This window comes from Telopea speciosissima, chromosome 4 (assembly GCF_018873765.1).
Source record: "Telopea speciosissima isolate NSW1024214 ecotype Mountain lineage chromosome 4, Tspe_v1, whole genome shotgun sequence".
NCBI lineage: Eukaryota > Viridiplantae > Streptophyta > Magnoliopsida > Proteales > Proteaceae > Telopea > Telopea speciosissima.
In genome coordinates, this window is record NC_057919.1 from 6,590,968 (window position 1) to 6,604,079 (window position 13,112).

Consider the following 13,112-nt stretch of genomic DNA (forward strand, 5'->3'; position numbering starts at 1 on the left):
GGTAGCAAAAAGGGGAATGGAAAAAAACGTAAAATGGACGGTACGGGTTTTACACGTTTATATTTCAAACAAAACAGAATAAAAAAAACACCACTATTCTCATATAAATTGAGAAATTTTTATTTGAAATACATGCTTCTATTTCCGGTATCCATGCATTGATTTTGAGTTGAATGTTATATCATGAAAACTGTAGCCCTTCGAGTCATCTTTACGTCGGTGAAGGAATCAAGCCGATCAGAGTTCGAGAGAGAGAGAGAGATATGATCAGTTCAGTCCAAGGTCTTAAAAAACGCCAAAAAAATGAAAACATGTTTTAAACGCGTTTGAAACAGGAATGCTTACCATTTGCCCTTTTTTACCGTATGTTTGGGAAGCATACGGCAAAACGTGTTTAAAACAGAGTTTTAAATGCGTTTTTGCTTACAGTGGTCTTAACTGCTAGATAAGAGTATGGTGAGAAGAATCTGATTCTTCCCCTTAACTCACAGGTTCATCAAATGGATTCCCAGGACATATACCCAAATATGCAAGTCTTTTTCTTTTTCTTCTTCCTCCTTCCATGTTTGTCGCAGATTGAATTTCGCGTTGACATCATGAAAACCTAGATATTTATTGGGCAAGAGATCGCTGTCTGATAGTATGGCCCTTGCATCAAGATGGGGACCAATGAGAGTGCGTGAAGGGGAGGGGCATTAGTATGGATGAAATTTTTTATTTCACTGGATGGGACAGTAATTTTGCACTCCTGCGTCCCGGCCGATTTGGATTCAAATTCGGATTCGGATTCAGAACCTCATCCTCATGTGAGGAATGGGAATGAGTTGAGGGAGGGAGGGAGGGAGGGAGGGAGGCCCAACGATATATTCAGTAATCACTGCTTGTCTTGGTTGTTAAACGCCAAAAGGACACAAGGGTATGCCGTAGTTGTCGGCTTCAGAGTCTTCAAACCACACTATCCACAGAGAGGGGCTCGACCTAGCTGGTACTGAACTGGTAGGGTCAGCCGAACAGTCTCTCCTGTGAGGAGCTATGTTTGACTATAGAATTATTGATTTAAGTTTGCGGGGGTTGAGATTTGAGAATTGAGATCGGGAGTGACACTAGGGGCAATAGCAAGTCAAGGAGATGCACCCATGTGAGCACTCTGCCCGGTGAGCTTTGAACTTTGAAGCTAGAAGTTTGAACGGGTCATGGCCTCAGGGGAATTTAGTCAAACATCGGGAATGCAACGTGAACCTTTGGCCCTTGGCTGCCAAACGAATATGACGACAAACCCAACCAATACATTCGAGTGAGTTTGGGGAAACAGAGCTGTGAACTTGTATTTTTTTTTGTGTGTGTGTGTGTGTGTGTGTCGACGACTGGACTCTGTGGGGGTATCCTTACCATAAAAGGGTTCAGGAATTCAAGGCACCAACCACAATCATATGACAGTAACTTTGCTGCTCATGGCTCCTTCCCACCTTCACTATCATCCCAAAACCCTAACTAACTTCATTCAATTTCCATTACTATTACTCCCTTATTTTCTTACAACTACAGGAGTGCAAGGAAGAAAATATTTGACAAGACAGACTTGGGCCTTATATTCCTTGGAAGTTGGAGTTCTTTAGGATATCCACCCTAATTAGTAATTGGTTGTAAAGAACTAAAGATGAGATAAGATGATAAGGTGGTAGTATAAGACTTTCTTAGCAAAGTAACCTCCCAACACCACTAAAGTCCTGCAATCCATCCACCACCACCATCACCAATAACAACAATAGAAAAAAATTAGGAGAGTAGGGAGCAAGTAAAGATGGGTAGAAGTAGGGTAGAAGTATTGTCCCCTAACAAACCCACATGGAACATGTCAGTCTTCCCCCAACCACCCTTTCACAATTCATCCCTTATCTTTGCTACCCATAGTCTTCCTTGTGACCCCTCCCCTTCTTCTGTCTATATAAATTGTATATCAGGCTAGTCACGTTGAAGGGTTTAATCCAAAACCTTAATACATTCAGTCGAGATAGCATCGAAAACCTAAACAATTGACAATTAGAAGGTAAGAAAAAAAAAATGGATTTGGATTTTTTTTCTCCCTTTGGTGTACTCCAGTTGTCTCCTATGAAATTAATGGTGTAATGGATTAGGTCTTAATTTAATTTTGAGGGTTAGTAGAATCATTTTTACACACCGTAATGAGAACGGCATTACACTTGAGAGGCCAAGTCTTCACCAGTAGCAGAGTTAAAACTTCAAACAAACACTGAAAACGGTGATGGTGATTATGAGAAAACATCAAAGATGTTGACTGTCCTGGGTCAAAGCACTGAGCCCCAAGCTTATCATAGCCTGGGGTTGCATCTGTAACATTCGCAGATAGGCTCTGGGTTTGGGTTTGGGTTTGGGTTTGGGTTTGGTTTTGGGACAACAGAACAAAACCTATCCCGCTCCCTCAGAGCTAGGTGTAATGAGTTTTGATGGGAAAAATGAAGAAATGTAGGGCTTATGAAGGGTGACACTTCTCCGCTCCCTTCAATTATGGTTCACGTGTTATACTTAAAAAGTGAATATAAACGATGGGCCGAGGAGCAGCTGGGCATCACAAACAAAGAGTGCCGACCCCTAAAAGCCATGGATGATGGAACACTCTGTGCTGGGGACCGACCGGACGTTAATGCGTGTGCTTGGCTCTCGATCTGTGCTTACAAAGTTCACGAAAACACGGCTTTGATCATCAATACTTTTGTCAAAGTTGTGCTTTCATCAACTTTATACGCAGCGCTTGCAGTTGCGTTGCTGGGGATGGTGAGGAGAGATAGAGAGACCATAGATGAATGGCCATTTGAGTATAACCTCCCAAGTCCCAAGAGGTTTAGGTCAGATTCGGGCAGGAGAGAACTTACAGAGTCCTATTGGTGGGAATCTGGGAGTGGGCGAGTGGGGGAAGGGAAAGCCATTATGAGGGTTTGTTTTTTATTTCCAGGTCTCATTACCCACCCTGGAGGATATTTTGGTAAATATGTTAGGACAATGTTAGAGTTTTGTAAATGGGTATCAGCTTATATATCTAGTTTTAATTTTAAGGGAATTTTTTTTTTTTTTTTTGGGTGGGGTGGGGGGGGGGGGGGGGAGGTTAAGAATTTTAAGGGAATTTGCCAAGTGACAAATATGATGCATTGAAAAATTCATGGTTATCTTAGAAGAGCTCTAAGTGAGGAGAGATGAGTATACATAAACATGGGATGATTGTCGTTTTATGAAAGGGTATATCGATATGATTGAATTTAAGTTTGAAATTTGATGATGTGTGATCAATTCAAAGTATTATTTAAAAATTCATATAGTCGAAATAGTATATCACATTCTAAGTGAATATTGACTAACAATTTGGTGTTAGTATTAATCTCCATGTTACTTTATTTTGATTACAAACAAGAGGGAGTAAAATCCTACAAAGAGTTGTCAATAGATAATAGATAAAAAAAAAAAGATAAATGTCATTATGACGTTGACAATTATATGAAGATTGAATCAATACGATAAAACCTTTAGAACAATTTTATAAAATATTTTATATTGAAATAAATGAAATCCTAAGAAAACATTGGGTCCAACATGTTTTCTATTGTTTTCCTTTTTAATCTCACCTTAACACAATTTGTAATTAATAATTTTGTTTGCGATATCTGCTGGAATGCCATACTTGTTGTCTTTTGATGAAAAAGAAATAAGAGCGAAACTTCCATTTATTATCTCAAAATTGTTTTCTCGCCCACCCCAACTCCAACTCAAAAAATTATGTTTAATCATTATATTACATTTAATATGTTAAGATCATGATATATTTAACAGATCTTTGTGCCAAGTGAAATCTATCGCAATTTGTCACATTGGCGAAAGGGAGTTTCTTTGTGATAGATGATCCACATCCATCTCATAGTTTTAAGTTTCAGCATTGTTTCAAAATATCGCATTCACTTTTTAACTACTTTAGCACTTGTTTGTGGTTAACATTTGACAAGTAAAAACAATAAAAGAAACAGAGGGGAGGGGAGGGCTACTTATCTGTTCTATCATATGAAGTCAGATTGTTCTTTTCCGTTACTATGCCTAGTGAAGTATAATGCTTCACTATTTGCCAAATAGAAGTACATAGGTTAGTCCATGTGATATAGGATTAGATAAGCATCTCATTGGTATAATTTCAGCTTAAAATGAGTAGAGGAAGTAATTAAAATTATAAAAGATGTCATTTTGTATTTGATACTCATCTCCATTTGATGACACTTTGATAATTTTATTTGAATCGAGTTTGAGTAACTTTCCTTGCTTATTTTGGACCCAATTTTGGTCATTGAGATGTAAGTGGGGTCTGGCCTCTACCATATAGACTAACCCATGTAATGCCAAGTGACAAATAATGAAGCGTTATACCTCACCAGGCATAGTGACGCCTAGAAGGACTCTTTTTTTTTTTGTGCAAGAACCCCCAAAGCACCCATAGAGAGGGGGAATGGGGGAATTTATACAAGCCACTAAGGGCCAAAATTGCAGTACAATATTAATAAGGTCCCCTAGAAAGGAAGATAACCAAAACCCCTGCCTAGGGTAAGAAGTGACTCATTTAGCAATAGAATGGGCAACTATATTGGCAGATCTATACTCATACTGAAAACTATAAAAAGCAAAACCAGTCTTCAATATATAAAAGGATATCCTTCACCAGAGTGGCAATCTCCAAGGGGCAAAAAGGATGAAGAGGAGAGGCACCTGATTAGTATCTTACAGTCAAACTTGATTGACACTTGATTTAATTCCACCTTTTTGGCCGAGGACAAAGCCAATCTAATTGCAAGAGCTTCACCAACAAGAGCAGGCAAAACAACAAGACGAACGGTATCAATCAAAAGAAGGCAACCATGTTGATCCAAAATAAGACAACCAATCCCCATAACTTTTGGTCGAGAAGAAACTTTCGCATCTAAGAAAATCATTAAAGTTTTACTGCTCAACATGGAGTCTAATACTATATATTTGTCTCAAGAAGTTTTGCTTGAAAATTTTATCCTCATCATGGATTGAGGTATCGATATCAATACCTGGCCAATCCTAGATCGTGTATTGGTATTGGATCAAGGGTACAATCCTCAAAAACTCAAATAAAAAATAGAGGTAAAATTGACTGAATCTAAATCCTTGATCCTTATCCATAATCTTTTATCCCTGGTTTTTATTTTTGTTTGACCCCTCCTGATCATCTCTTACCCTGCATTGTCAAGATGGATCAGATCCAGTTTAGGATTAGAATTGGAATACCAAAATAACATTTTAAACTCTGCAAGTGCCATGCCTAACCATAATAATAAATAGAAACCTCCATGATACTAGATTTGGATGTTGCATTGCAACTAACCTTCCCCTCTTACGTTAAGCAGCTCAGAGCCTTCGACTATAAATTAAGACTTCACAAGACTTATTATCAGGAGAAAAAAAAAAAGAACTCCAGAAGACTTTTATCGGGAATTGGGTGGAAATATTAAAATAATGGCTTTTGATACGATCTTCCTAGGTTTTAAATTTTTTAAGAACTTATAAATTAGCATCAATTTGATTTAATTTAAGGAAACCAAAATCCATGGTTATTAAAATGGGTGAAAGGCTATAGAGTAAAATAAATTAAGGCAAATATAAACAGATTAAACTAAGTAGTCATTAAAGTTGAGTTAAGTGTCATGTTAAGGGTTTTACCAAAAAAAAAAGTGTCATGTTAAGGGTCATGGTTGTTTTGGATCTTGTGTCCTTTTCTTTCATTTACTGATTTGCTTACTCTTAAATAATATATTGATCCCTGAATCATGCCTTCTCTCAAGATCAAAGTCATCTACTAGAGACACTTCAAGTTTAATTCCCAACATGAAGTACCAAGGGCAATAACAGGAACTAGAAATGCCACATTTTTTTTTCCCGGGTGAAATAAAAAACTTCATTGGAAAACTAACAAAAAAAACCCTTTACATTATTCCTTGGATTGTTCGATCTATTGTTAGCGAATTTAGCTTGTCTTTAGAGAGCCCAGCACGTCCAAGGTGTTGCCAGCCGTTGAGCTATGCCGCACACATTCCTAGGTCTGCACCGAGATGTGTGCGGCACAGCTTAGCCGTTGGATGCCCCTTAGCAGCACCCTGGGCGCTGGGCTCCCTGGAGACGATCCTGATCCGTTGTTAGCAGTTCAGAATTGCCCGAAAGGCCAATATGGCAAAATGGTCCAATTCGGCCTTACTCTAAAACCCTAGATTTTGATGGAACATTATATTTCCTCTATTTGGTTGGAGAAAATTTGGGTTTTTCCAAGGTATTTCCTTTTGTCATTAAAAGAAATTTATTTTCTCTTAATTTCATTTTATTTTGAATCCTTTCAAGCTATAAAAGGACTAGCTTTTATGCCCGGTAGTGCCTTTTAACCATTGGATGGGGGTGGGGCAGAAGTGTAATAACACATCTCCGTCAAACATTGGAAGGTACAACCTTGATGAACAAACATGATCGTACATAAAAAAACTCAAATGAACAATAAATAAAAAGACAAAAGGTCTTTTTAGGCAACACAAAGTTTTGTCATGTGGAAGGGTAGTGTGGCAATTTTAGCTGCATAGATGTCAACGAAACAATATAGATTAGTAATATGCACATGTCAATTTTCATTATATCTTCTTGTGTATTTGCATGTTCCTTGTATCTTTAGCTACTCGTTTCATTTTATACAAATTTCATTCTCTTTTGAATTTTCCAAACTTTTTATTTTACCACAACTAATTCTATTTACCTTGGGGTCTACCTATCTATAAAATTTTTGTCATATTCAATTTGTGATAGATATTTTTGCATGTCTAGAGTTATTATATAGGATTGGAATTGAAGAAAGGAACTAGGGTGATAAACATCAAAATTGTTGGATCAACTGAACCTGATCAAAAAATCCGAGCCAAATTTTTATTGAGGGATTTCGGATTTGGGTTTTTGAAAGTCAGCATAAAAATGAAACAATTAGACAGACAGTAAACTTGACCAAAACTGATCGAACCTAAAAAATTGTCATTCTTACATTCTTTCTATTGTGAGAAAGAACGCTACCTGGTCACGTGTGGTGCACAGCCTCTGCGCCTAGATTCATGGTTGTACCCCATTGGAAAACTAAAAATGCCTAAGAGTACAACGGTCATTTCACATAGCCCTGTGTCTGGACACAATGGCCACACACCACATGCACTCTACCTGGTAGCGTTCTCTTTCCTTTTTCTTTTTTATATATATGTAAAACCTAACCAATACGAGACCACCGAGTGCGGCGCACCTATAAAATCACAAAATCGACAATGATCAAAACAAAACAATTTTTAATGGTCCAACTTCGGTTATACACAGAGAAATCCGATTCAGCCAATCAAAATCGATCCGAACTGGATCGATTTCGGTCCAAACTTGAATCGGTTTCGGTGTGGTAAGGGTGAATCTAAAACCAAACCAATAAGAAAAACTTTGGTTTCGGGTTCTTATCGTTTCTCTAATTGATTTGTTATTGAGTTGGTTTCGGTTTGACATATATATGTATGTAGAAATACAAAGAAAATTTCATTTTTAATGAGCTTTGGGCTGGTGTCGGATTATATTGGTTTGGTTTCGATTTTAGCCTAAATTTTCACCGGATTTTGGTTTCAATTTAGGGTTAAATCCGTTTTGGTTTGGTTTAAACCGGTCCAATATGGATCACTTTCACCGGTTCAGATTTCAGATTTCAGACTTCAGACTAGGTTTTGACAGCCATTGACTAAAAGTAACAGTAGTCACACTCATGGTCCAGTTAAGGCTGTGTGGGTCGAGGCCTCGTGCCCTTGAAATGTGGCGACCCACACGCCTCACCCTCTCCCTCTACAGTCCCAGACTCCCACTCTCTTACTGGAGAGTGGAGACTAGAATATCGCCACCTGTAGAATCAAAGATAGATTTTAGCAACCCAACTGGTGCTACTGTGGAGTGTGGACTACTCAATGACTATGACTATCTCTGTAACCGCTAGAAAACATCTTTAGCTTTGCTCTGCTTTATCACATCCGCTAAATTTGGCGGCACCAAAACCGTTCCTTAACCATCTTTGCCTTGAGACCAAAAGCCCAGATTTGCACTTCTCTTTGGATTCACTTCTCACTCTTCTTCCATGGCGGTCTTCTACATTTCTTCTCCAAATAAGATTCGAGGATTTACCGTTAAAATTTCTGATTCTGTTTTTAGATTTTCCATGTTTATGTAGTAGGGCGAATAGAAAGGGAAAAGAAAAAAAAGTTATGGACTCTGACTCTGCATTTTCCATTTCTAGTCTTCTCTGTCGAGAAAACGAAGCTTGCTTCAATGAGGAGGTAGATGAAGATTCTTGTCTTAATTCAAACAATTACTTGTTCTCAGAAAATTATGAAGAATATATAGAAATGTTAGTTGAAAGAGAGATCAGTTTTGGATGTAAAACCCATGGATCGTCTGACGATTGTTCGATAGCGCTCGAGAACTGGTTGAAATACGCTCGTTTGGATGCCGTTCGATGGATTCTCAATGTCAGCTTCACTCCATTTCTTTGTATGTTAATCTTTTCTTTACAGAGTATTATGGTCTTTGAAACTTGAGAGTTTTCTGTGTTTTTGAATCAGACTCGGGCCTTATTCGGCTTTCGCTTCCAAACAGCTTATTTATCTATCACTTACTTCGATCGTTTTCTTTCAAAACGATCCATTGATGTAAGAAACTCTGTCTCTCTCTGGTGACATTTTCGTTTATTGATGTTTCTTTGTTGGTTATTGATTGTATTTGTCGATGATAGAGTGGGAAACCTTGGGCGATACGATTGCTGTCGGTGGCGTGTTTGACATTGGCTTCAAAGATGGAAGAATGCAGGGTGCCTGCGTTGTCCGAGTTTCGAGTGGAGGATTATAGTTTTGAAAACAATGTTATTCAGAGAATGGAGCTTCTGGTTTTGAATACTTTAGAGTGGAGGATGAGTTCGATTACTCCTTTTACTTATCTCGATTACTTCATTACCAAATTCTGCGATATCTCTCGGCGGAAAGAGTTAGAATCTAAAGCCGTAGAACTCATCGTGACTGTTGCAAAAGGTAATCTTGAACAGTGAAAGTTTTATTTCTTTATGAATTATGTTCGTTGAACTAGTTGGTTTTGTGATTTATTTTTTCTTTTGGTTTTGATTTCTTGGGTACAGAGATGAGCTTAATGGATCATCGACCATCTGTTATAGCTGCTGCGGCAGTCTTGGCGGCGATGGATCAGAGATTGACAAGAAAAACTGTGGAATTTAAGATGAGTGTGATCTCCTCATGTGGTTCTCTTCAAAATGTGAGTCTTTTTCCAAATTTTCCTCTCATAGTTTCATTAGTTTCAGTGTCTAAAAAAGAAAAAGAAGGGGGAAAGAATAAAAAAACAAAGGGAAAAAGTAGAGAACTTTGATGTGTCCTTTTGTTTTTCTTTTGCCAGGAGCATGTGTTTTCCTGCTATAATCTGATGCAGGAATTAGAGATGGGGAAACTTAAGATACCCAAGTTCATAATTTCCCCAGATCTCTCTCCAATCTATTCAAGCTCTACCAAGGTTACTGAGAATTCTTCCTTCACCTCTGCTGATGGAGCTAAGAGGAGAAGGCTTACATTCGATGACTGTAGCCAGAATTGTGGTGGTTCCATGTCCAATGAGAAGCATTTCTGTTAATGAAAAATACAGCCGGTCACACCACCATTTTGGATATTGGGTGCTTTTATGGAGGATTGGTTTTGTGTTTTTCATGAATATGATTTGGACTTGATTGAGGATTCCATTTTCCAGTATCCAACAAAGTTTAATCCAGAGAAAAGAGTACACAGAGAGAAATAATTTGATTAAAGGAAGGAAAAACTTAAACCTATTGTGGAAAGCTGAGTAAAGTCCAAAAGTTAGGAAGAGGAGGAGAATGAGTGAAGGACCAAGAGAGGTCCAGAACGACTTTGGAAGAGTGCCTGTTAATAGTCATCACTGAATACTGTTTTCATTCATGAATGCTGGTACTTAATTTGTTGTATTTTTTTTTCCTTCTTTATTCTAACAAGGAATATTTACATATTTCTTTTAACCCCATTTTTTTTTGTGGAGGGGGGGGGGGTGCTTGGGATGCTTCACATGTCTTTAAAAAGTGTGGAAGTGAGTAAGAAGATGGGTCAGGGGAGTGACCTGTTGGTTTGATTTGATGCATCTGTGTTGCATGTTGACCATCAAAAAGTATGTAAAGGTGAATGTGATCGGATTTGTTTGGATGTTGGGGATGCCTTTTGAGAGAAGGTCCCCTGCTTCTTCTTTTTTGAACTTTTTACCATTTTTAACTATCCTTTGTTGTGGCTATGAATGAAACCCCAAAACATTGTTTTTCAGTAACAAATTGGAATTTGTTTGCTGGTAATATAATGAGGTAAATATTTCTGTATTGAGTTCCATTTGAGTGATCTTAAGATATCTGAGGCAATCTTTGATGTTACTGTGTGAGAGAGAACCGAAAGAGGGCATGAAAGTATGGAGTTTATCAGAACACACAGGTGTTCTCTTATAACTCACAGAGTCTCCTCTAGTATATTTTAAAAAGATTGAAGTATTAAACATGTTATTAACTTATTATTGGCTTCTTAATCACGCATTAGAATTCAGGATTTTATCCTTAATTCTTTTTCCTGGTGTCGTTTCTGCATTTGTTTTTTTTTCTCTCAATGACCCTGGTAAAGCCTGCTCCGAAGGCCAGTGGTTAGATTTTAGGGAGAGGAAAAAAACCACTAGCTCGTGGGTTGAATGTTTGGTAACATTTCGGATTCAGATCTTAAATACACTCTGGACAGATTTTTTTTTCTTCTCCTATGTATATAACCAGATAGAGAGAATGTTTTTTATGTGGGATGCAAGGCCATGCCCTTGCACAACAGGGGCCAGAATGACCGCCATGTCCCTTTGTATGATTGAAATTCTGTCACCTTTTATGCCACCACATGTGCTCCCATTAGCTGGTGCGCATGGCGTGCCCTGCATCCCACCTAGAAAACACCGCCCCAACAAGATATTATTCAAATTTTTGGGACTAAAATATCAATCCATTTTCAGAAATTCGTAAAAAGATTCAGACTTGTGAATGTTGTAAATCGAATAATTCATCCAGACCAATTTTAAAGAACCTTTTTTTTTCTTCTTTCCGGGCCTCGTGGATAAGAGAACACTCTGTATGGACCACATGTCAAATTCAATGGCTAATCTCATGCAAATTTGAACCCACTAAAATAGAGTGTAGAAAAATCAAATTGATCTGAAATTTAAGATGAGTAGATAATATGAAAAAGTGATGGTTATTAATTTTAGTGGTTGTGTGGAATGGGCTACAATAGATGTGTAGGAATTGCCCCCTCACTCCCAAGTATATTAACAGGCTTGTATTTTTTGCCACGTAGAAAGGTGATGTGAAAATTTTGATTATTTGACGGATAAGAAATTGTGTGGATTAACCACATGTCAAATTTAACATCGGCAAATCCACCCTTGTATGTCCAAGCACCTTGCATTGTTTTTGGTTTTTTAAAGGGAAAAAGATCTCTACTTGGTGATGTTTTCAATGTCCTCTCCATTGTAAGATGATGCTTCTGCCCCCTCTGCCCCCTGGGTAGATACTCAGGCGTGCTCACCCATTGGCCTAGACACTTGTGTTGAGACCATGCGACCAAATAGAGATCTCTTGCCCCTTTTTTTAATTCCATTTTTTCCCACTTGACAAGTATGGATCGGCTTGAAACTTAATATGTGAGCAGAAAAAACTTGTCCATTTACACACAAAACTTTAGCCTTACCTACCTAGATTGTCACATAACAGTTATTGAAGAACATGCTGTTATACTTCAAAAAAGGTTTTTACATGTCAATTGTGGACATCCTTTTCCAATGCCATCCATTTTTTGGCATTTTAATTGTTTTTTTTTTTCTTTCAAACGCACATACTAGTTCAAAAGGGTTAACCAACCTTTTATGCCAGGGAATGCAAATAAACACAAACACACAAATCTCACCCATCTAATGTGAAACTAAAACTCCACTGTAGGGGGGCAAGCCATATATTTTTTGGGCATTTAATTGTTGGATATATGTATAATTCCTCAGATATGCTCCAAATTTTATTGCTTACTGGCAGAGGACATTGGGATCCACATCTTGAGCTGTGGATTTGATCTCTGTCCATCGAGTACATATAGCCATGTCGGTGGTCGATCTCAAGACTCCATGCATGCCCCATCTTCACCAATGAGTGCATCAACACGATCAAAAGAATTACGACCCAAATTAAGCTTCCGCAACTAGTAACCCAGAACCTGCAAAGGTCCATTTGGTAACCAAGGGTCGTGCCATTGTAGAGTCTTTGAGCCAGTTCTAATCAGATGTCGTATACAGAGCTCCAAGCAATTTTGAAGTCTCCACTGGTTGCGTTGCCAATTGCTGTGCCATAGAAAATTTGCCATCAGCCGTTCTTGTGTGTGGAGGGTTTGTTGTGGAGTTTTAAACATAATAAGACAAAAATTATGATGATACAGTGATTGATTTATGTGTCTCTCTCTCTCTCTCCTCAGATTCAATTTTTTTCTTGGCTTCCAAACATAGCCTTAAGGAGTAATCTCCACTTCCATAGTATTTGATACATTTCTTTGTCATGTGATGGATTAGGTGAGATTTGAAATCGATGGTTTTCAATCCTTGTTCATGAATCCCAGTGCGTGCGAATGAGATTTTGGTTCTCCTTTCAATTCTTCTCTATGGTGTTCAGCTATGATCTTGGAAGATCAATACCACTAGTATTGAGGACATGAAGGCTGTCAAGAATTAGAAACTTGGATTGGGTTTTTATCGAGAACATTAAAAAATTTTAGAACTGGCACCAAATTAGGTATACCAAACTGTGTTCTTGATTTCATTACACGTTTAAATGCATTCTTGAAACGTATTCATGGTAGATAATGCATTTCAATAAAGAGCACACCAATGAATAAGGACAACATTGTATATCGGAGGGTAAGCAA

General features: G+C 38.0%; 1 protein-coding gene across 2 annotated transcripts; it reads left to right on the plus strand.

The window, feature by feature from the left end:
- Positions 1 to 8,287: 8,287 nt before the first annotated feature.
- On the plus strand, positions 8,288 to 10,329 carry LOC122658594 (cyclin-D5-1-like). 2 transcript variants are annotated; one of them, XM_043853618.1, is made up of 5 exons: positions 8,288 to 8,591; positions 8,685 to 8,771; positions 8,855 to 9,146; positions 9,251 to 9,388; positions 9,521 to 10,329. In XM_043853618.1, the coding sequence occupies exons 1-5, from the start codon at positions 8,328 to 8,330 to the stop codon at positions 9,751 to 9,753; spliced, it is 1,014 nt and encodes a 337-aa protein (XP_043709553.1). In that variant the 5' UTR covers positions 8,288 to 8,327; the 3' UTR covers positions 9,754 to 10,329. The 2 variants fall into 2 exon arrangements, with proteins under 2 accessions (XP_043709553.1, XP_043709554.1); XM_043853619.1 differs by having other exon boundaries at positions 8,289 to 8,591; positions 9,251 to 9,384; positions 9,523 to 10,329.
- Positions 10,330 to 13,112: the final 2,783 nt, after the last annotated feature.